Source organism: Haemaphysalis longicornis, unplaced genomic scaffold (assembly GCF_048455015.1).
Source record: "Haemaphysalis longicornis isolate Haplotype H1 unplaced genomic scaffold, Haemaphysalis longicornis Haplotype H1 scaffold_3, whole genome shotgun sequence".
Lineage (NCBI taxonomy): Eukaryota > Metazoa > Arthropoda > Arachnida > Ixodida > Ixodidae > Haemaphysalis > Haemaphysalis longicornis.
The window spans coordinates 46,427,199-46,449,698 of NW_027526335.1; the positions used below are offsets into that span (position 1 = coordinate 46,427,199).

Sequence of the window (22,500 nt, forward strand, 5' to 3'; positions counted from 1 at the left end):
TACAGACAGACAGCGACAACCCCCAGCGGGCAGCGAGAAAGCATTGGAAACCGGACAGTGTGAAGTCTCCAGCACGGCAGGCTCAACACTTTTAATGATTCCACAGCTCCGATAGCTTTCGAAATCACTCGTGAGCTGCATGGTGCCGGTTTCAGGGGACACTAATTTGAAGCATCGGCGCATAGGTTTGCAACGCGCGGCGTTGTTCAAGCGTCTCATGTGGATTCACAAATCGAGCACTGCACCAGAACTGGGGAGATAAGATAACTGTCTTTTCGTTGGTGCCTTGAGAGAAGGCAAAAAATCTATGCAAAAAGTACCCTCCGCGGTGGCGCTGGCCGTTCGAACTAACGATAGGGTGCCTCGATGACGGCCCCTGTACCCGTTGAACGGTCCCGTGCCGCCGCTATTAGGTCAAAGCGCTCAACGCGTTGTTCTTTTCGTTAACCACAAGATCTAGCAGGGTGAAACAGATGCTATGATTCAAACTTCACCACTAAACCGCGTTGCGGCGATAACTTTAGCGCGGTTTTGACACGATGACTTGCTGCGGCGGCAGCGAGTGACCGAAAATGGTGGCTCCCCCCTTGTACGGCGGACGCGTGAATTGAGGCACACTAACTAAAACGCGGAAAAGGGGTGTCGGCCAGCGGTCCCCACAAATTGTGGGACATACTACAGTCCTAATTTCGCGACCATCTTTTTTTTTTTTTTTTGGCACCGTGCCCTCTAAAACTCGAGTATGTCGGAAGAGTTCGATTTGTGAAATAATTTACCGGCGAGTGTTTTTGGGATTTATCGGCAAACACGTGCACCGCCCTTATGTTGCTGATGCTGTTTCATTTCCATCCGCAGCTGCCTCAAAAATACACCCCACGTGTCCGTGTACTGTCCTAGCACCGAGCTGGAAGCGATCGACACGGTGCACGACACACTGTTTCGCAGCAGGACCACGGGGTGCGAACCGCGCGCTCCCGGATTCACCCAGAACCCTCTGAAAGGCGGCGGCAGGCCTCAGAAACCCTCTTCGTCCGACGGCAGACGCTGCAAGCCGCACGACCCTGACACGGCAAGCGGTACAGGACCCCGAGCACGGTACTCTTGTCGACGTCACGACTCGCCCCGCGTCTTTCATTGGCAGCGAGTGGCTTCTTTTAGTGTAGTCGTTAAAATTTAATCGAGGCAGTCAAGTCTGCTTACGGTCTACCGATAAGGGGGATAACCAATGGGAAATAATTTTGTCATTTGAATGTTATACCGCCCCGCTGCTATAATATCTCTACGGTTATGGTTGGGCTGTAAATAAATATAAGCTTAAAATTGGCAGTAACGCGCGTGCTGTGCACCCGCCTCATTTGGCGCCTGCAGAAATAAGGGGCTAATTCCTTTTTGGATTGCTGAGAAAAATTAGTAGTGCCTTATCTAGGCTACGCCAGGATATATCTAGCGTGAGCTAAGGTTCAGCTGGTAATTCTTACGTTTCCTGGTTGTATAGGATTAGCTGATTACCATGCTTACTGCTTCTTAAACGATTTCCAATCAAATCCAATCCAGCCGAGTCCAGTCGCGGCAGCGGCGGCTCCGGCGCGCCAGCTGTGCGCCGTGAGACGGCACTGCTCCTCGCGCATGCGCAGCACGGCTCTCCAGGAGCCACGCGAAACTGCTCAACCATGGCCAGTGTAGCTGACGCTACAAAACAAGGTGGTGGCACACGCACGTACCTCGTATACATTCTTACTGAATCCGGTCCTCGGTCCCTATAGCGCGAGGCGTCGATGGCGCGCAGTGCCGATCCTCATTCTCAGCGTGTTCTCATGCACGTGACCCTTGTGCTTTCCCGCAGTGACCACCGGCGCCGGGACATTTACGGCGCCCTTCGGCGAGCAGACATTGGAACGGGCGGGCGGGACCTTGCGAGAGAAAAGTTCGTCGCGGCACCGGAAGCTCGTCGTGCCTTGCGTCACTACGGCGCTGGCGGCTGGGATAATCCTGCTGCTCGTGCTACTCTCGCTAACACTCTGCGCACCCGCCATCGCTGCGCCGGACATTGTCGAGAACGACGCCAGCCTCGTCTGCTACAGCATCGCCTGCCGTGGAGTCGTGGGGCTGCTGGCGCAAACCGCAGACAGCGACGTACAACCCTGCGACGACTTCTACCGATACGTTTGTGGCGGGTGGCCTGGCCGCGTTCCTGGCCGAACAAACGCTGACATCTCGGGCAGCTACGCACGGGCGAACCTACGCTCTTTCATTACGCGCGTGCACCGCAGCCTTCAGGGCGCTTCGCAGCGTCCGGGTCTCTGCGGCACCAGCGATTGCCGGATAGAACGTTTTTACGCGAGCTGCTTGCAGTTTGCGCACAACTCGACTCTGGGGCCGCAGCGGCCATCACTACGGGTGCTCTTGGAGCAGGCGGGAATCGACGGCTACGCTTGGGGAAGGGCCGACACTCTGCCTTCCCTGCTGGACAACGATATGAGGAGCTGCCTAGGCACGGGCCTCTGCTCGGTCCTGAGTGCGAGGCTCAGTGCCAGTAGGGACGTCTACATTGACCTAGGGGAATCCCTGCGCCTCGCCCTCGACGAAGCTGCCGGTGACCTCCAGCGTGTACGACGTTTGCTCAACGACACACTGGCAGAGGTTCACCCCCCTGCGAGCAAGGAGTCTTACGAAGCCATCCTGGCTGTGGATTCCCAGGTTGAGGACATCAGGAAGACTGCCGACCCCTTGGTCGATCGGTTCCGCGTCGTCAGTCTGGCGGACCTACCGCACCCTCTGCCTGAGTTGAGTGCGCTCTCTGAGGCGCTGAGAGACCGTCCACACGAGCGTGGCCGCTCGCCATCCCATGGGGCGGATAAAAACGGGCGCCCCCGCTTGCAGGCGCGCACGCTGGACAAGGTAGCCGCCGTCGTCAACGTGCTCGCTTCTGTCGACGTGAGCATAGCTGGCCTCTACTTACTGCTCGTCACCTCGTCGCACTTGCTCAAGTACTCGTACATTCTGCGACAACCGGACGGAGACGATCACATCCAAGCTGCCATGGTGAGTGCGTGATAGCTTTCCGTTTCGGTGGCTGAGCATGGTTGAAACATTTACAGCGTAGGCTGTAAACGTGCGTGTGGCCGAGACGGTGCTCTCGGCAAGCGTTGCAAGCTCCACTGTATTTCTTCCTTGTCGCCGTCTGCTGCTTTGGTGCAAGCCCCAGCTGTAGCCGCTGCGCATATCTGGGGCTGCGAACTGCCTACGTCTTCAGCGGAAAGCTGTGTGTCGGGAAACTGGCAACCTCCACCGAAATGTCTGAAAGGACATGCCTAAATAATAATAATAATCAATCAATCAATCAATCAATCAATCAATCATGTTTATTTACGTGCCCAGGAACAGCCACAGGCCTGAGTGCTGGCGCACGGATAGTTATATGAAAACAAAATACAAGAAACATATTGCAAGAAACAAACAAGCGACAAGACACACACATATTGAAGTAGCGAAAATTACAAAAATAAAGCACAGGCGGAGCCTGGGTACAGGTAAAAAAGAAAAAAGAAGATGCCTTTGTGGCTCAGCTTATTGTAATGAATACACAACAAGCAGAGAACAAAGTTTGACAGTAAGACAACAAAAACAATGACAAGAGTATAGAGACAAATGATAAGACAAGCATGATAAGTAAACAGTTTCAAAAACAGGCAACTATATTGGTTAAACAGAACCGCAGAGAAACCAAATTTCAGCAATAAAAAAAAAAGAAAAACGAACGACGGAGATATCATAGATGTTTAACATACTGTGTTCAACAGCGCAGTACGGTAAATTGTAAAGGAGCTTTGAAAGATGTCAAGGCGTTCAGAGAAGCGGTTGTAGCAATTCTGTATTCTGCGCACTGGAGAATGATTGGAGTTGCGCGCAGCGGTCAAGAAAGGGCGATGCGACCTGGTGGGCCTCTGTGGAACACTAAACTCTAAACAGTTAAGCAGGTCCGCGCAAGAAAGGTCACCATGAACAACTTTGTGAAGAAATGTAAGGTCTGCACGCATACGTCTGCAGGTCAACGAAGGAATGGAAGGAACTATGGGTAAGTCAGAATCAGGACCCGGACTGTGATTGTGATGACGGTGCTTAAATATGGATAAAAACTTCTTCTGCACACGTTCTATTAATTCACTACTAGATTTGGAGATGCCGTTCCAGGCAACAGAAGCATATTCTAACTGGGGGATACATATTGCATTGTATAGCATTAGAAATGGATCTGGAGAAGAGAATTCCTTTGTAATCCGACACACATTTCCAAGACTTCGGAGTGCTCGCCGTGTGATGAGCCTAATATGAGAAGAAAAAGAGAGGGTACTGTCGAAAAGAACTCCGAGGTCCCTAATCTCCTCAACCCTTTGCAAAGGAGCTCCCTCTATACTGTAGGAAAACAGTAGACGATGGGTTTTCCGGCTGTACGTGACAACCTTTGTTTTAGCTGGATTTAAAATTAGACAGTTTTTGCTGCACCAGACCGATAATTCCGACACATCCCTCTGCAAGGCACAGCAGTCCTGAAAACTGCTAATGTGCCTAAATAGTTTTACATCATCAGCATAGAGAAGAAATGAAGATTTTGTTAACACTGTTGACACATCATTGATAAAGATAGAAAACAATAGTGGACCCAGCACAGAACCCTGAGGTACACCACTCGTTGCAGTGTAAACACTAGACCTTTTGAAGTTTACATCTACGTAAAAGGACCGGTCAAGGAGATAGTTGGACAACAAGGCAACAAGGCTTGCATCAACACCGGACATAGTAAGCTTGTTAATTAATAATTTATGGTTCACTACATCAAACGCCTTACTGAGGTCAAAATAGATAACATCCAACTGGCCGTTTTCACAAACTGCAGCCGAAGCCTGAGTCATGAAGCTTGCAAGATTTGTAACCGTCGATCGACCCGAGAAAAAGCCGTGCTGATTTGGTATCAGAACGTTCTTGACGCAGGCAGCAAGAACGTTGTGCAGAGCTGACTCAAAGAGTTTTGAGGCGACACAAAGGAGTGAGATTGGGCGATAGTTGGTAACGGCTGACTTATCACCTGACTTAAATATTGGAAAAATTCGAGCAATCTTCCATGCACGAGGAAATTTGCCGAAAAGTAAACAGTTATTATAAATGGAAGTTAAGACAGGCACAAAAATGTTGCCGTAAACCTTCATGAGGGCTGCTGGAATTCCGTCTGCACCACAGGAAAATGACGGTTTCATCCGTTTAAGGCTATCATTGACAAGTTTTTCATCGAACATAAGTGTACTAAAATTAGACATATTATTAAACGATAGGCGTTCGTCGTGACCATCTGGCAGTTGAAAGACAGAATGAAAGTACTGAGCAAAGCTAGTGGCGACATCCTCAACCTGTTCCCCATCGGAATTAAGCAGGCTAATGTGTTCTTTAGACTCCTTAGAACGGCCGCGTACATACCTCCAGAAGTCAGCCGGTTTCTGAGACGCAGGAGCCTCTAACGACTCTATATAGAGCTGGTGGTCACGCCGGTAGAGGCTTTTACAAAGTGAGCGATACCGACTAAACTCCGCTTTCCACTTGTCGAGCCCAGAACGCTTGGCCTTTTTGTGGGCGCTGTCCTTAAGTTTAAGCGAACTTCGAAGTTCTTTAGAGAACCAATGGGGAAATTTGGAATGAACAGGCATATAACAAGGGATGTACTTTTCCATGCCACTCCTGACAATTTCGGTAAAACGTCGAACCTGTTCGTCAACATCATTGACATCAAAAACACTAGACCATTCAGCAGATGAATAAAAGTGGTAGAGCCCAACATAATCTCCACGCTTGAAAGCATATCGCGGGACTGCACAATCGTCAACACCACCATAGCAATGCTGGGCAGCGACAGAGACAGAGACAATAAGAGGGGGGTGAAACTTGTCGGGGTGCACAAGAGATATTTCGGAGGCACACACTTCTACGTTTTTCAAGTTCGAGAAGCACACATCTAGGACATTACCACAAAAGTTTTCGATGTGGCAGAACTGCTGCAAGGAGGTGAATGATTGAAAATCTAATAACATGGTGCATTTCTGCGCTGCATAATGGTTTTTATGCTGAAATGAAAGACTGTTCCAGTGAATACCTGGGGTGTTGAAGTCCCCAAGTATAATTAGCTTATGGTTGGAGTGTGAATTGGAAACATTTTCAATAGATGTGAGCTTTAGATTATATTCAGTAGGTAAAATATCCGGGGTTATATAGAATGCACCGATGAGCAGCTTCTCGCCCCTCTTGAGGCCTACCTCAAGCCAGACTGATTCCTCAGTCTCGAGGTCTGCACGCCGCACGCATTGCACTGAGCGATCGATGGCAATGAGAACACCGCCACCCTTTTGCTTGGGCCCAGTTAACTTTCTGTCACTTCTAAAAATTTCATAGGTCGGAGGAAAATAGTCGGAAGATGAGATATCATCGCAAAGCCAAGTTTCAGTAATAACAATAGTAGAAAATTTGGAGCACACAACATTTCTAAGAAATTCTAAGAAATAATAATAATAATAATAATAATAATAATAATAATAATAATCAATCAATCAATCAATCAATCAATCAATCAATCAATCAATAATAATAATAATAATAATAATAATAATAATAATAATAATAATAATAATAATAATAATAATAATAATAATAATAATCAATCAATCAACCTTTATTTTCGGTGCCCAGGAACAACCCTAGGGTCTTGGTACTGGTACACCATATACAAATCGTACATAAAAACAAACTAAAATCAAGACAACACAACACACAAAACTGTATGCATGAAAGAAACAATAAAGTAAAGATAGTTACAGTAATCTCAGAAAGCAAAACAGCAAAAAAAAAAAAAGAAAAGAAAAGAAACAGGAGACCTAGCGTTGCAAGCCATGACACTCGGACAGCGAAATGTTCAAGGCACGTGAAAAACAGGAAATACTCACTGAACATGACAGCGATAAGTTATACGCATAACACGAAGGTTTTATAACAAAATGTTCGGAAGTTTCAACTTTGAAAGAAGTTCAGCATTACAAGCACTGGCACTCAAATCCTACAGAAATTCAAGCAACGCAAAACCAGGAAATGTGATAAACAAACAAACAAGAACATGATTTGCCTAAAATAAATACAGCACATAAATTTGCAATGACTAAAGGCACTTAAGCTACAACAGTTTTCAAGTCGTTTGAGAACAAAGAAAAAGAGCTCTGAAATATATCAAGACGATCAGAATATTCATTATATGCACATTGTATTCTGCAGATGGACGAGCGTCTTCTACTTAAAGCATCTGTTCTAAAAGTTCGAAATGTTCGGAAAAGTTTGTTCGGCAAGTTGACATTGATAAGTGTAACCAAGTCGTCACACAAAATATCCCCATGAAGAAGTTTATAAAGAAAGATAATATCAGCTCGCATTCGTCGACACCGAAGGGAAGGAAGACTTTTCAGAAAAGGCACACTGCCGTTAGCGTCTTCTAGCACATGACGGAAGCGGTGCTTAAAGATAAAGAGGAATAATAATAATAATAATAATAATCAATCAATCAATCAATCAATCAACCTTTATTTTCGGTGCCCAGGAACAACCCTAGGGTCTTGGTACTGGTACACCATATACAAATCGTACATAAAAACAAACTAAAATCAAGACAACACAACACACAAAACAGTATGCATGAAAGAAACAATAAAGTAAAGATAGTTACAGTAATCTCAGAAAGCAAAACAGCAAAAAAAAAAAAAGAAAAGAAAAGAAACAGAAGACCTAGCGTTGCAAGCCATGACACTCGGACAGCGAAATGTTCAAGGCACGTGAAAAACAGGAAATACTCACTGAACATGACAGCGATAAGTTATACGCATAACACGAAGGTTTTATAACAAAATGTTCGGAAGTTTCAACTTTGAAAGAAGTTCAGCATTACAAGCACTGGCACTCAAACCTACAGAAATTCAAGCAACGCAAAACCAGGAAATGTGAAAAACAAACAAACAAGAACATGATTTGCCTAAAATAAATACAGCACATAAATTTGCAATGACTAAAGGCACTTAAGCTACAACAGTTTTCAAGTCGTTTGAGAACAAAGAAAAAGAGCTCTGAAATATATCAAGACGATCAGAATATTCATTATATGAACATTGTATTCTGCAGATGGACGAGCGTCTTCTACTTAAAGCATCTGTTCTAAAAGTTCGAAATGTTCGGAAAAGTTTGTTCGGCAAGTTGACATTGATAAGTGTAACCAAGTCGTCACACAAAATATCCCCATGAAGAAGTTTATAAAGAAAGATAATATCAGCTCGCATTCGTCGACACCGAAGGGAAGGAAGACTTTTCAGAAAAGGCACACTGCCGTTAGCGTCTTCTAGCACATGACGGAAGCGGTGCTTAAAGATAAAGAGGAACTTATTTTGAACTCTTTCGATACGGTCACTATTGGACTTGCAAGTTCCATTCCAAACAACAGAGCCGTATTCGAGAAGAGGTAGGCAGAGAGCAGAATACAACTTTAAAAAAGGAAGAGGACCTTTAAACTCTCTAGAATACCTGCAAACAGCACCCAGACATCGAAGAGAGCGACGGGTAATTTGTGTAACGTGGGAAGAGAAAGTCAGAGAAGAATCAAATAGTACTCCCAAGTCTCGAATTTCAGTCACCCTCGGCAATGCAGTGCTTGAAATTTTATAAGAGTATTGCAGCTGTTGAGTTTTTCTACTATAGGAGACAACTTTCGTTTTTGAGGGGTTCAAAATTAGGTCGTTTTTGGTGCACCAACGATGGAATGACGCAATATCAGCCTGAAGATAATTACAGTCATGAATATTGCGCACTTCTCTAAAGATTTTCATATCATCAGCATACAACAAAAAAGAAGAATTTTGAATTACAGAAGCAACATCGTTAATGAAAATGGAGAAAAGAAGGGGACCCAGAACAGATCCCTGGGGTACACCACTGGTTGCTTTGTACCTAAATGAAGTTTGACCGTTAACACTTACATAGCAATATCGCTGCTGGAGATAGCAACGTATAAGACCCACCAAAGAAGCGTGGACATCTAACAGAATGAGCTTGGCAAGCAATAACGAGTGGTTGACTACATCAAAGGCCTTGCTCATGTCACAGTAGACCACATCAAGCTGGCTTCTACCAACGATTGCTGGGACAGCCTGCTCCATGAAGCACGCGAGGTTTGTGGAAGTTGAACGACCACGCATAAAGCCATGTTGATTAGGAATGAGGACGTGTTTAAGTGAGAAAGACAACACCATATGAAGAGATAACTCGAATAGTTTAGAGGCAGAACAAAGGAGCGAGACTGGCCTATAGTTTATGGCGTCAGTTTTTGGGCCTGACTTGAATACAGGGAATACGCGAGAGATTTTCCATGAGCGAGGGAACGTGCCAGACCGGAGACAGTTATTAAACATTGAAGTGAACACTGGAACGAATATGTTTGCATACGTTTTTAGAATGGCGCCAGGAATACCATCTGGTCCACAAGAAAGCGAGGGCTTTAGCCGCTTGATACTGGTCCGCACGATGTTCTCATCCAGTTGGAAACAACCAGAGTTACCGCCCTGGTGACAAGGGGCGCTACTGTTATCACTGCCACCGCTAATTCCAAAAAAAGAAGAAAACTGACGAGCAAAGCAGTCGGCCACCTCCGCAACCTCATTGCCGTTGGAGTCTAGTAAACGAATAGATTCTTTAGTTTTACTAGATCTTGAATTAATGTACTTCCAGAAGGCTCCCGGTTGATGGGTTGCTTTAGCTTCTACTGATGCCAGGTACGAAGCATGATCACGCTTGTGCAATATTTTGCATAAGGCACGTAGGCGCCGAAACTCCTGAGTGAACTGGTTCGCACCAGAGCGCTTCATCTTTCTATGCGCACGTTCTTTGAGTTTAAGGGCATCCCGCAATTCAGAAGAAAACCAGTGTGGGAATTTGAACTTCTTTGGTAAATATTGCGGGATGTATTTCTTCATACCCAAAAGTACAATCTCAGTAAAACGGTCAACTTGTTCATTGACATCAGGTTCGTCAATGACTGTCGACCAAGGGACAGCAGAAAAGTAATCATACAGCCCAACGTAATCTCCCCGGGCGAAAGCGTAGCGAGGTTGCGTGTTGCAGGAACTTACGGAATGGTGGAGCATTGTGGGAAGGGAACAGGAAATAGAAAGAGGAGGATGAAATCTGTCAGGTCTAACTAAAGGAAAATCAGAGTGTGACACACTAACATCATCAAAATTCGAAAAACACAGGTCCAAAATGTTTCCACTGCAGTTTTCTATGTGATTATGCTGTGCCATGGAAGTGAAAGACGAAAAATCTAGTAATCTATTACCCTTCTGTTCAATGTGGTGGTTATGGTGGGAACAGGATAGATGGCTCCACTGAACGCCAGGAGCGTTAAAGTCTCCAAGAAGGAGGACCTTGCGGTTGCATTGAGTAATAAGCTCTTGTTCAATGGAATAATAATAATAATAATAATAATAATAATAATAATAATAATAATAGTCTTAGGGACTGGTTAAAAAACTTAGTAAAGCTTGCACTCACGCGCAACACTTGAATGGTGAAGGTGTTGTATGTGAGCATTGCAGGATTTCTTTATACGCGAACACCGAAGGACACATCACCACGCATCTGTACAAGTTTGAAATTGTTTATTTACATGTTTCGTCGTTGCTTTGCACTTCGCTAGTAGGAGTCATCGTCATATGCATCGGTATCGTCGGGTTCAGGCCACGCATTTTATGCCTAGTAGCGTTTAACGACAGCGTCAGAGATTTTTTTTTTTTTTTTTTTGCTACACCACAGGGTGAGCCGGGAACTCGGCGGTCGCTCACAAGCTCTCGGCATTTTCTCGCTCTTGTGTTTTTGCCAGTTTTTTTTTATAAAGCTACTACGCGTTCCTCGTGAGCGCGTGCCTCGCGCTCACGAGCACTTGTCATTTTCTGCGTATTTTTTTGTGCAACACCGAAACCCACAAAAAGCTCGCAATACCCGAAACTCGCACGAACCCACAGGCTTGTGTGCGTAGCTGGGCAGCCTCAACACTGAACATAGCCGAAACAGATGCCCTAGCCCCATTCATTGTAAGAAAAAATATACGGATAAACAAGCAAAGCAACAGGATGAATATAAGAAATGTCAGTTAAATACCATATTCAGCGGTGGCGTAGAGGCAGAGCATCCGCCTCGCGTGCAGAAGGGCTGTTGTTCGAATCCCGGCTCCGGACAATTCCAACCGGATTTAAAAAAATTCGTGTGTTGATGAAATTGCAGAATGAGACTTGGGGTGAGGCCGGACCCTGGCGACAATTGCCGGCAACGCACTCACTCAGCAGGGCAGGATTGTCCACCCGGGTGTAGTAATGGCCACAACCTCCCATGAATACGCCAATTAACCCACGGCCCTCAGTCTCCAGTGGCTACGAAGCAACTGACCATGGAGGCGGTAGACCTGTGACGCAGCAGAGGGCACTAAGAATCCCTGGAGCCGGAGAGGCCGACATTGGAATCTGTACCTGGCCACGCTTAACGCAAGAACTTTATCCAGCGAGGCGCGTCTAGAGGGGCTGCTCGAGCAATTAGAGGGCATCAAATGGGATGTCATAGGCTTACTGAGGCAAGGAGGACAGGTGAAGCCCTTGCGGTGCTGAAAAATGGACACGTCCTAAGTTAACGTGGTCACGTGGACAGAAGAGATCTGGGAGTGGGACCTCTAGTCCATAAAAGCATGGCTGGTAACATAGCCTAATACGATAGCATTAACGAAAGGGTAGCCGGTCTTGTAATTAGGCTTAATAAGAGGCCCAAACCCAAGGTAGTACAGGTCTACCTGCCCACATCCAGCCACGACGACCAGGTAGTTGAATGCTTCTATGAAGATGTGGGATCGGCAATGGCAAAAGCAAAGACACAGTATTCCGTAGTTATGAGAGATTTCAATGCTAAAGTAGGCAAGAATCAGGCTGGAGACAAGGCAGTTGGGAACTATGGTCTAGGCTGTAGAAATAGCAGGGTTGGCACAGGGTTGACCTACTAGTCGAGTTGGCAGAACTGAATAATCCACTCATCGTGAATACCTTCTTCTGCAAACGGGAGAGACGGAAGTGGATGTGGAGGAGCCCGAATGGGGAGCATAAAATGAAATATACCTCATATTATGCGATAACCCTGGCGTTGTGCAGGATGTAGAAGTACTCGGAAGTGTAAGGTGTAGTGACCACCACATTGATAAGATCTCGAAGTGAGGTAGATTTGAGGAGGAACCGCAATAAGCTAGTACGAAAGAAGCCTATCATTGAGCTAACAGCAAGACGTAAAGTTGAAGAATTCAGGATCGCGCTGCAGAACCGATATTCAGCTCTTTCCGAGGAAGCAGAGTTTACGTCACAGGAAGCCAGCGACAATCTTACACGCATTATCACGGAGTGTGCCATAGAAGTCGGGGGCACGATGACTAGACAGGATACTGGTAAACTTTCCCAGGAGACGAAATATCTAATTCGGAAACGGCAAAGGATGACAATCTCCACCTCAGCTGACGGAATAGAACTAGCGGAGCTTCCGAAGTTAATCAATAAGCGTAAGACAGCTGACATACGGAAGTATAATATGGAGAGGATCGAATACGCTGTAAAGAACGGAGGTAGCCTGAAAGCTGTGAAAAGGCGTCTTGGCGTGGGGAAAAATCAGATGTATGCACTTAAGGATAAGCAAGGAAATGTCATCACAAATAGGGATGAAATAGTCACAGTGGCCGAGGAGTTCTATAGGGTAGCCGGGACAGTATCCGGGACTCAAGGATAATGCCGAACGGGACAGTAGTTCAGAAGAGATAGACATATCCCACCACTAACGACAGAAGAAGTAAGGAAGGCTGCAAAAGAAATGAAAGGGAGCAAAGCACCTGGTGAAGATCAGATAACAGCAGACCTCCTGAAAGATGGCGGACAAATTGTACTAGTAAAACTGGCAAACCTGTACACGCAATGCCTTATGACCACGAGTGTACCGGAATCTTGGAGGAACGCGCACATCATCCCAATCCATATGAAAGGTGACATGAAGGACTTGAAAAATTACAGGCCGATCAGCTTGCTGTCAGTCGTCTACAAGGTATTTACCAAGGTAATAGCTAACAGAATTTCTCTTTGGTTTCAGTCAACCTAAAGAACAAGAATGGTTTCTTAAAAGCTATCCGACAATGGACCATAACCACGCGATCAATCAGATGATAGATAAGTGCGCTGAGTATACTGAACCCCTATATATAGCCTTCATAGACTATATGAGAAAGCATTTGACTCGGTCGAAACCTCAGCAGTCATTCAGGCATTTCGGAACCAGGGTGTAGACGAGCATTATGGAAGAATACTTGAGTATATTTACAGTGAGTCCACTACCATCATCCTCCATAAGGAGAGCTGTAAAATACCTATAAGGAAGGGCATCAGGCAAGGAGACACAAGCTCTCCGATGTTATTCACAGCATGTTTACAAGAAGTGCAGAACATTGGATTTGGAACAGGTGGGGGTAAGGTTTAATGGAGAATATCTCAGTAACCTTAGATTTGCTGATGACGTTGCCTTGTTAAGTAACTCGAGGGACGAATTGCAAAGCATGCTTACCGCACTGGACAACCAGAGTAGAACCGTGAGCCTGAAAATTAATATGCGCAAAACTAAAGCAATGATCAATAACCTCGGGACAGCACAGCGGTTTGAGATAGGTGGCGAGGCAGTGGATGTGGTAAGGGAATATATCCACTTAGGCCAAGTTGTGAGATCCCAGCCATGAGGCAGAGATAATTCGAAGGATAAGAATGGGGTGGAGTGCTTTCGGCAGGCATTCTCAGATAATGAATGGCAGCCTACCATTGTCCCCAAAGAAGAAAGTGTATGACAGCTGCATCTCACTGGTACTCACCTACGGGGCAGAAAATTGGAGGCTCACTAAGAGGGTTCAACTTAAATTGAGGACGACTCAGCGCGCAACGGAACGGAAGATGATAGGTGTAACATTAAACGACAAGAAGAGAGCAGAGTGGGTCAGGGAACAAACTCGTGTTAAGGACATATTAGTAGAAATTCAGAAGAAGAAATGGACGTGGGCAGGGCATGTAATGCGAAGGCAAGATAACCGTTGGTCCTTAAGGGTAACAGAGTGGATACCTAGAGAAGGCAAGCGTGGCAGGGGGCAGCAGAAAGTTAGATGGGTAGGTGAGATCAAGAAGTTTGTGGGGATGAATTGGTCGCAGTTAGAACAGCACCGGGATAATTGGATATTAATGGGAGAGGCCATTGCCCTGCAGTGGGCGTAGATAGGCTGGTGATAATGATGACGCGATGATGAAATACCATGTTCACAGAAACATATTGAATTGTATCATCCGGACACACGCACGCACACACACACACACACACACACACACACACACACACACACACACACACACACACACACACACACACACACACGCGCGCGCGCGTGAGTGCAGAAAAAATTACTCCCACCTCCCCTCGCGGGAACCCCTGTGTAGATGCGACGCATAGGGGGTTCCGTTGTTGTTTCCGTTAGGTTGATTCTCCCATCGCGTGAAACGTGCCGTGAACCCCCTGCCGCGGCTTTTACGCAACGTGGCGCGGCTATGACGCAACACAATCCACTTTAATCCAATCCAATCCAATCCAAGCCAAATCAATCCAATCGTATCCAATCCAATGCCCCTCACGAGAGAGTGTTCGCTATCGGAGAGGAGAGGGGGTGAGGGGGGGAGAGCGCAGCTCGCGCGGCGAGGGGAATGGGGGAGGGGTGTGGACGGACAACAACGCCGTATGGAGGGACAAGGCGAGTGAATGAGATGCCGTCGCATCTAAAATTTGGTTACAGAACAGCGAAATTCGCAGCGGGAATGTTAACAACATCGCTGGTAACTGGTCTCTGCTTTTCCCGTGGATAAGACAAGCGTACGTGCAAGAACTAGCTTCGTGGTAGAGCCTCCTCTTGCCGCACGTCAGTCGCAGCGCCACTCTTGGGGCTCCATCAGGACAGTGACCAGCCTCCGCCTGATCGTGGCTATCGCAAGCATATAAGCGCGATGGCGACCATGTGAGCGGAGCCGTCGACGTGGTAACGATGAGTGCCTCAGCTTTGATAATGGTCCTCTCGAAATTTTTGAGCTAGTGGGGGAGGAGGAATATACGATGCCACTGACATTTACTATCGGCGGACTGAAGGGAAGGGGGGGATTATATTACAGATGAGTTTTTCTTGGGCTACTTGAACGCAGAAATTTTTGTTTGTCTGTCTGCCTGTCCGTCCGTCTCTCTTTTCCTCGACTCAGCCACCGGACAAAGTTAAGGCAGTTGTTGAACACTACTTTTATGTAGCCCAAACCATTTCCAGACATCTAGATCTGGTGGGTGCGTTCATATTTCTGAACATTGTTGAGCAAAAACAAAGCATTGCGCATATCTGAGCCACAACAGCAATACATAGGTGATATTGGCTGTGTATCTTCATTAAACCACACATGCAATCTTCATTTTAAAGTGCTGCGATGGCAAACGAAATATTAGCCACTGTAGAAATGCAAAACGCGGAGCCATAGATAAAAGAAAAGCCTTCCTCTGCGGACACGGTGCCGCACCTCGCCGTGGCCCTGGGTAGCAAAGTCTTGCGTTTCCCAGGGACAATGCCTGATGGCGCCACCGTGTCACTTCGGTTGTGCTCTAGAAAGAACGGCGCCAAATCATGCGGTTTTCCACTCTTCAGTGACCATAGCAGTGCTCATGAAGCGCCAACTGTAAATGCGAAGACATGCCCAGGAAACTCAAGGAAAGATGCGATGACATATGTAGCAGCGATGGCTGAAGACTATCGTCTTTCGAGGACATTTGCAACGTCGAAAGGCAGATACGCGGCCAGTTTCTTTTCTGTCGCAAGCCACACGCTGGGGTTATGCGTCTCTGTTTTCTGCCCTCCCCACGAGGATGTAGAAATTTACAATGCTCCTGAAGGAAAGCAGGTATGAGCAAACAAACGGAAGGTTAGAGGGAGTACGTGCACGGACTCTCGAAGTTGTTTCTCGTTCATTCCTTCATTCCATTCGTTCATTCTATTCGTTCATTCCTTCGAGAACAAATGTCTTAAATATCATAATTTTTGCTCACAATAAGATTTATAACAGACCCTAATTTGAGACAACGCGGAGAAACGCGAGCATAACGCGTCGCTTGCAGTTTTACGCTTCGGGATATATCATTCATACTGCCAAAAATGGGCTTTTGGTGAAGTAAGCGTGATGCGCCGGGATGACGCTTCGGGACTGAGAAAGGTCGCACACCTTCTTACAACGAGCGCCTTATTTCGTGACACAAAGTGAAATGGCTGAAGATGGAAAGCCCCACACGTTTTATATCGGCCACCCTCTTTAGGAGTCCACGTCCGTTTGCATGAATCAATTACAAAGACGCCGCAAAAGCATGATGAAACCTCAAACATAAACACATAAAACCGTGCGTCTGGTATCAAGAAACAGCCACACAGACAAGCTGACAATAGCCCCAAATGGATTTGGCACTGCTGGGAAGCCGGGTCTTACACTGCATATGCAGGAGTTGTTCGTCGGCTGCCACTTGTCCCGCTTGATCTCCACCGCCCATAGAAGCCGCCTTTTTGGGTCTATAGGTAACGAAAACATCCTCCAGACATTTTTAGCGCTGTTGGAACACTGGGGAATGCAGCACCCAGGAATTCTGCAAAGAGACTTTCTGAAGAGCGCCGCTTCTCGCGCGTCTAGCGCGCGAGTCGGCGGGGGCGGGATGCAAAAAAATGACGGCGGCGCCTCCCGAGAACCGGTTTTGGCGGCGGCGACCCCTTTGGCGCCACCCTCAGCGGAGCGGGTGCGCATCGAGGCACCCTAGCAAGCGTTGGGACTCGAGATCTGCGACAGCGCTACCAGATCCAAGCTGGTGACGACGTCGAAGGAGAGACTGCGCCAGTGGTGGTGGCGGACCCGGCAACCAGGGCCCAGAGACAAAGGTGCTGCACACGATGACACTGACTCATAGGGAACCCCGTGATTCGTGCAGACAGTGCCTGCCCTATGCCATGCCTACACCTTTCACTCTGATAATCTCCTTTTTATATATACAGTTTGAAGCAACGGCTAGGGTGCCAAAGTTGTGCCCACCAGATACAAAGGGGATAGCCACATCATCATCATCGTCGTCGTCGTCGTCGTCGTCAGCGTAGCTTTGGAAAGAACTCCGCCAGATCATGCGGTTTTCCTCCCTTCAGTGACCATAGCAGTTCTCATGAAGCGCCAACTGTAAACACGAAGACATGCCCAGGAAACTCAAGGAAAAGATGCGATGACATGTGTAGCAGTGATGGCTGAAGACTATCGTCTTTCGAGGACATTTTCAGCGTCGCAGGCAGATACGCGGCCAGTTTCTTTTCTCTCGCAAGCCACACGCTGGGGTCATGCGCCTCTGTTTTCTGCCCTCCCCACGAGGATGTAGAAATTTACAATGCTCCTGAAGGAAAGCAGGTATGAGCAAACAAACGGAAGGTTAGAGGGAGTACGTGGCTTGAAGTTGCTTCTCGTTCATTCCTTCTCTGCACCCTTTCATTTATTTATTTATTTATTTATTTATTTATTTATTTATTTATTTATTTATTTATTTATTTATTTATTTATTTATTTATTTATTTATTTATTTATTTATTTATTTATTTATTTATTTATTTATTTATTTATTTATTTATTGGGGTACTGCTAGCCTTGGGGCAAGGCTTTAAGCAGGAGTGGGCGGTACAACGAAAGGAAACAGCACAACAAAGAAAGAAAAAAAAAGCACATCATTCAAGCACAAATCAACATTTCGGTGGGTTTGGGAGCTCACGCATAAATGATAAAACATCCGGGCATTGTACAACATGTGCAGGCAACAGGTTCCATTCACGTGCTGTTCGGGGAAAAAAGGAATGTTGGTATGATTTAGTTTTGCATGCGTAATCGCTGACTTTTTTCGGGTGGTGCGAGCGTGTCTGCCGACGAATAAACGGGGTGATGTATGCACTGGTGTCGATTCGAAATTTGTGGTGATAAAGCAAATAAAATGTTTTTAATCTTTCACGGTAGCGTCTAACTGCGAGACTTCCTAAATTCGCGGTATGCAAAAGCGCTGTAGGGGACGCGAGTCTACTGCAGGAATTAAACATAAATCTTGCAGCCTTTCTTTGAACTTTCTCCAGTTTCGAAATGTTGGTTACTCTGCGGGATATGAACGAGGCGTACTCAAGTATCCTGATGTAAGTTTTAAAAGCTAGAATTTTTATATCATATGTGGATTTTCCTAGAGTTCTTCTTAAATAACCTAGCTTCTGCATTGCATTTTTCTGAATGTAAGTAATGTGTTGATTCCATTTGAGATCCGACGTTATCATGATACCCAAGTATTTATAGCTTGCAAGTGCCGAGACCAGATGGTTGTTTATGCTATATGTGAATGACAGCGGCGTTTTCTTGCGCGTGATTGCCAATGCTACCGTTTTCTTTAAGGTAAGAATCATCTGCCAGGTGGTGCTCCAATTTTGTATTTTACGTAGAGATTCATTGAGGAGGGCCTGATCGCCATGGCTACGGATTGCATGATAAATAATGCAGTCGTCTGCAAACAGTTTTATCTTAACAGGGATATCGCGAGCTATATCATTAATAAAAAGTAAAAAGAAAAGGGGCCCGAGAGCGGAACCTTGTGGAATGCCTGACTCTACTGTGGCAGTGCGTGACGCTACGCCATCCACCATGGCCTCCATGCCATCCACGGTTACAGTCTGACCCCGGAAGGAAAGATAAGATTTAATCCAGGCTAGCAAAATTTCGTTTTTGAGTATTGCTCTGAGCTTGATAAGTAACTTTGGGTGTAACACGCGATCGAACGCCTTTTCGAAGTCTAAAAATATCCTTGTTCATCTAGTATTGTACCGAAATTCCTTCTCTATTGTGTCTTACCTTTTCTCCATGCTCTTCCTGTCCACTTTCTTGGGGCACTGAACCTCCCTGAATGCAGTGTTGCACACGCTTACTTGCAGGTCTGCTTGCGAGCGACCGCCACCCACTTCGCACAACAGTTTCCGTCCTGGCTGGCCCGCATGACGGAGGCGCCCGACGCACGACCATACCTGCACACCATGGTCTCAGACCTCAACACGTGGGCGGCGAGCACCCCTTTCGTCGCCGCTGCTTTCACACTCAGCGGCTCCGAGATTGGAGGCATCCAAATGAGGACAATATGTAAGCATATCTGCTCATTACCCCGTGGTCTCGACTTTTCGGCACCCCAGAGAAAAGCAAGGCAGAGCAACGATACAATCACGGCGGTGCTTGGGAATCTGTTCTATTGAACCTTGCTTTTTCGGTTGCGCGGAGACGAGAAAGGTGATCTGTTTTTTGTTTTATTGTTTTATTTTGTTCGGGCTATCTGAAACATAAATCCTATCGCAAGGATCTGGGCGTGCTGAAAAGTGGGCGCTAAAGGCAAACTGCTGCTAGCCGCCACAACTTCATCACGGTACCTCTTTGGGCTCAGTTCTCTAGAACGAGCCCGTCACTCTGAAGCGACGCGGCATTGACGTGCAACTGCATGTACTGCTCGGTTCGGGAGTCTTTCGGGTTGGCCAGTGTAGAAAACACACGGCGCGTCCCCGTGTACTCCAGCTGCTCCATGGCCCAAAACGACACGCAGAACGACGCTTACCGGGCCATCGTTTCAGAGAATTGTGTCGTTGTTCTCCGTACTTCAAACTTGCCACTTGAAATAATACTTTCCCTCGCTCTCTGTTGTGCGCTTTGTTTTCCACACCGTGAACCCGCCTCGCTCGCAGCCACTGATGTGCCACAAGCGCGAGAGGAGGTGCCTGCCCTGGACGACGAAGACTTCCTGCCCTCCGTCATCCAGCGGAGCAAGGCGTTGCTCCCCGAGGACTGGCCCTTGGTCCAGAGGAGGCTGCAGCAGCAGCTGCGTGGTGGTACTGCCGAGGACGACGGCGTCGTTACCGTGCCCTCGTTGTACCTCACGGCAGACCTGCTACACCACGAGGCCTCGGAGGAGACCCTCGACTACTCGACCGTAGGAGTACGCCTGCTCGCTGATTGGGCCACTATGGTTGCGGCAGGGGAGGTCAGGTAAGCGGTGTCTTCGGACAAGCTAGCGCTACTTGTTTTGTAATTATCCGGAAGCCAAGAGAACTGGACTGGGACGCCCTCCATCGGGCAGGTGCCCTAACAGCAGCACCTGCTGTTCTTTGAAGATTTTGTCCTTTCATTACTTACGTAATTAAGGGTGATAGCAAACAAATAATATCATACATTGTGCTCTCTTCGTGCGTTCCTGAGCCTTTATGACTGCTGGCGAGCTTTGTATGCTACTTTGTTATAACACTGGTCTTAAAACCATGTTCTCATTATGGAACAGATATGAAGACATACGTGTGCTTAAAGGGACCCTGCAACACTCTTTGTGCAGTGGAAGTAAACCTGCGCGACGTTTAGACTACACTGCCAGGAATACCTAAGCCAAATATTACACGTGCACGTGAAGCGGTAAGCGCGCGAATCGCTGTGAAAGGAGCGGAAAAACCATCCGCGCTCTCTTCGATTCTCCTCATTATGCACCCCTGGCATGGCCTAAACGACGTCATTTGAGCCATGGCTGGCGGCCTGTTTATCGTTTTTCCGGTGACGATCCGCTGTCGTCGGCGCTGTGTACCAACCTCTTCTATGTCTGAACCTGTACGCATAGTTTTGGTGTTTCTTTTGTGTTTTGAATGCACGCGGAGTTTGAGTGGTGGACTGAATTCTCCCCTTTCCACGAGACCACTCGATAACACACGTTTATTGCTTCAAAAACGCCCTACCAGCCTTAGCGTGCGCTTGCGAGCTGGAAGCTATGCTTGCTTTTTTTGTGGCACCAGAGCAGAAATAGATCCCTCGTCATTGCCGAGAAAAGAAGAAAACTCCCCGCATATGATATATCGAAGGCCGCCGAAGAGAACGCCGCGAGCCACCCCCCTCTCCGGGAGAGAGCACGCAGCTTTGTTGTCCGCGGTCGAGTTGAGAGGGAACAATTATGCGCGATTTCTGCGCGTAGTTTCTGGGATATGATTTTCATAATTCTTGCGGAAGCATATTGCTGGGGCAATAGACTTTACCCCAAAATACATTCGGAGTAGTCCATGGTAAGTGTTGCAGCGTCCATTTAAAAGACAAAGCTTTCCATGTATGGTTTAAAGGTTCTAGGTACGATGAAGTCAGCAGGCGGATTTTATAAATCCCCTAACTTTAGTGTACAAACGGTGCCAGATGGGACGTTGAGTTGCTTTCTCGGTACAAGTCCCTAATTAAAGGTGATACGAGCGATAATGGAAGTGTTTGGCTCACGCTTCAGAAGTTCTTAAGCCGCCCATACAAATTCAGCCCACCCTACGATTACCCAGGAGGGGACACGTGAACGTCACCAGCGTGAGCGGCTACCGCAAGTGCGTCGAGGAACACGCCAACAGCGCCCTGGGGGGCAGTTGGAGCAAAGGGGCGCTGCGGTTCGTGCCCTTCCTTCCCTGGGCCCTGGACGTGGCTCTCATGGCTGCCACGCGCGGCGGCACGAGGCACGGCGATGCAGAGAGCGGCGTCAGCGTTCAGCGCGCCTTGAAGCGCGTCTTCTTCCGCCGCTTTTGCCTCACCACATGTGGCGACCCCGAAGCGGCCGCCACCTGCCGATACGCCGTCCTCCACTCGCTGCACTTCGCCCACGCGTTCGGCTGCACCAGGCCGCCGCTGCACGTGCCGTGCTGAACCCGTTTTGTTAACTTATATTGTTATGTACCGTGCCCTGCAAAGACTTAACAGTCGAATAGTTGGTATACGCGAAATGACATGTTGATATAAACAAGAGAGATATCCTGCTGCGTTCTCCATAAACTCACAAAGCTCCATGGGCAAAGTCATGTCCAGTTTGCTGTGAGTACTGTAGCTCTATATTGTTTAAAGCAGGAGCTGTTGAAAGTATTGGGATCATCATTCCCGTTGTATAAATGTATAATAGCCGAAAATAGCTTCTGAAAGTGGAAGTTCTGTTCCTACATAAATAACACGTTTGTCGCATTCATAAAATTTATAAAATTTTTCAGGAACCGATCTGAGTCCTTGCTTGTATCTGTAGCGAGCAAAAAAAATTTCGGAAAATAGAAGAAAACCCCACGGGAAGTGCTACTGTCACGCAATTTTTACCTACAAAAAAGCCTTTGCATGGTTCTTGCGTTATATTCGCCATACTCGTTAAAGGAGCCATGGAGACAACGTATATGTTTGTTTTATTCGAAAGGTTTGGTGTTTTAAATTGCCTCCAGCGCTAGTCTGGGACTGT

General features: G+C 47.0%; 1 protein-coding gene across 1 annotated transcript in view; it reads left to right on the forward strand.

Annotated features, from left to right (window-relative positions):
* Positions 1-21,929, forward strand: part of LOC144175202 (uncharacterized) — a 32,414-nt gene extending 10,485 nt beyond the window's left edge. Inside the window, exons 3-7 of the mRNA XM_077704304.1 lie at positions 856-1,076; positions 1,844-3,042; positions 19,172-19,373; positions 19,964-20,264; positions 21,575-21,929. Coding sequence (XP_077560430.1) covers positions 856-1,076; positions 1,844-3,042; positions 19,172-19,373; positions 19,964-20,264; positions 21,575-21,929 — 2,278 coding nt within the window. The remainder of the gene's footprint in view (positions 1-855; positions 1,077-1,843; positions 3,043-19,171; positions 19,374-19,963; positions 20,265-21,574) is intronic.
* Positions 21,930-22,500: the final 571 nt, after the last annotated feature.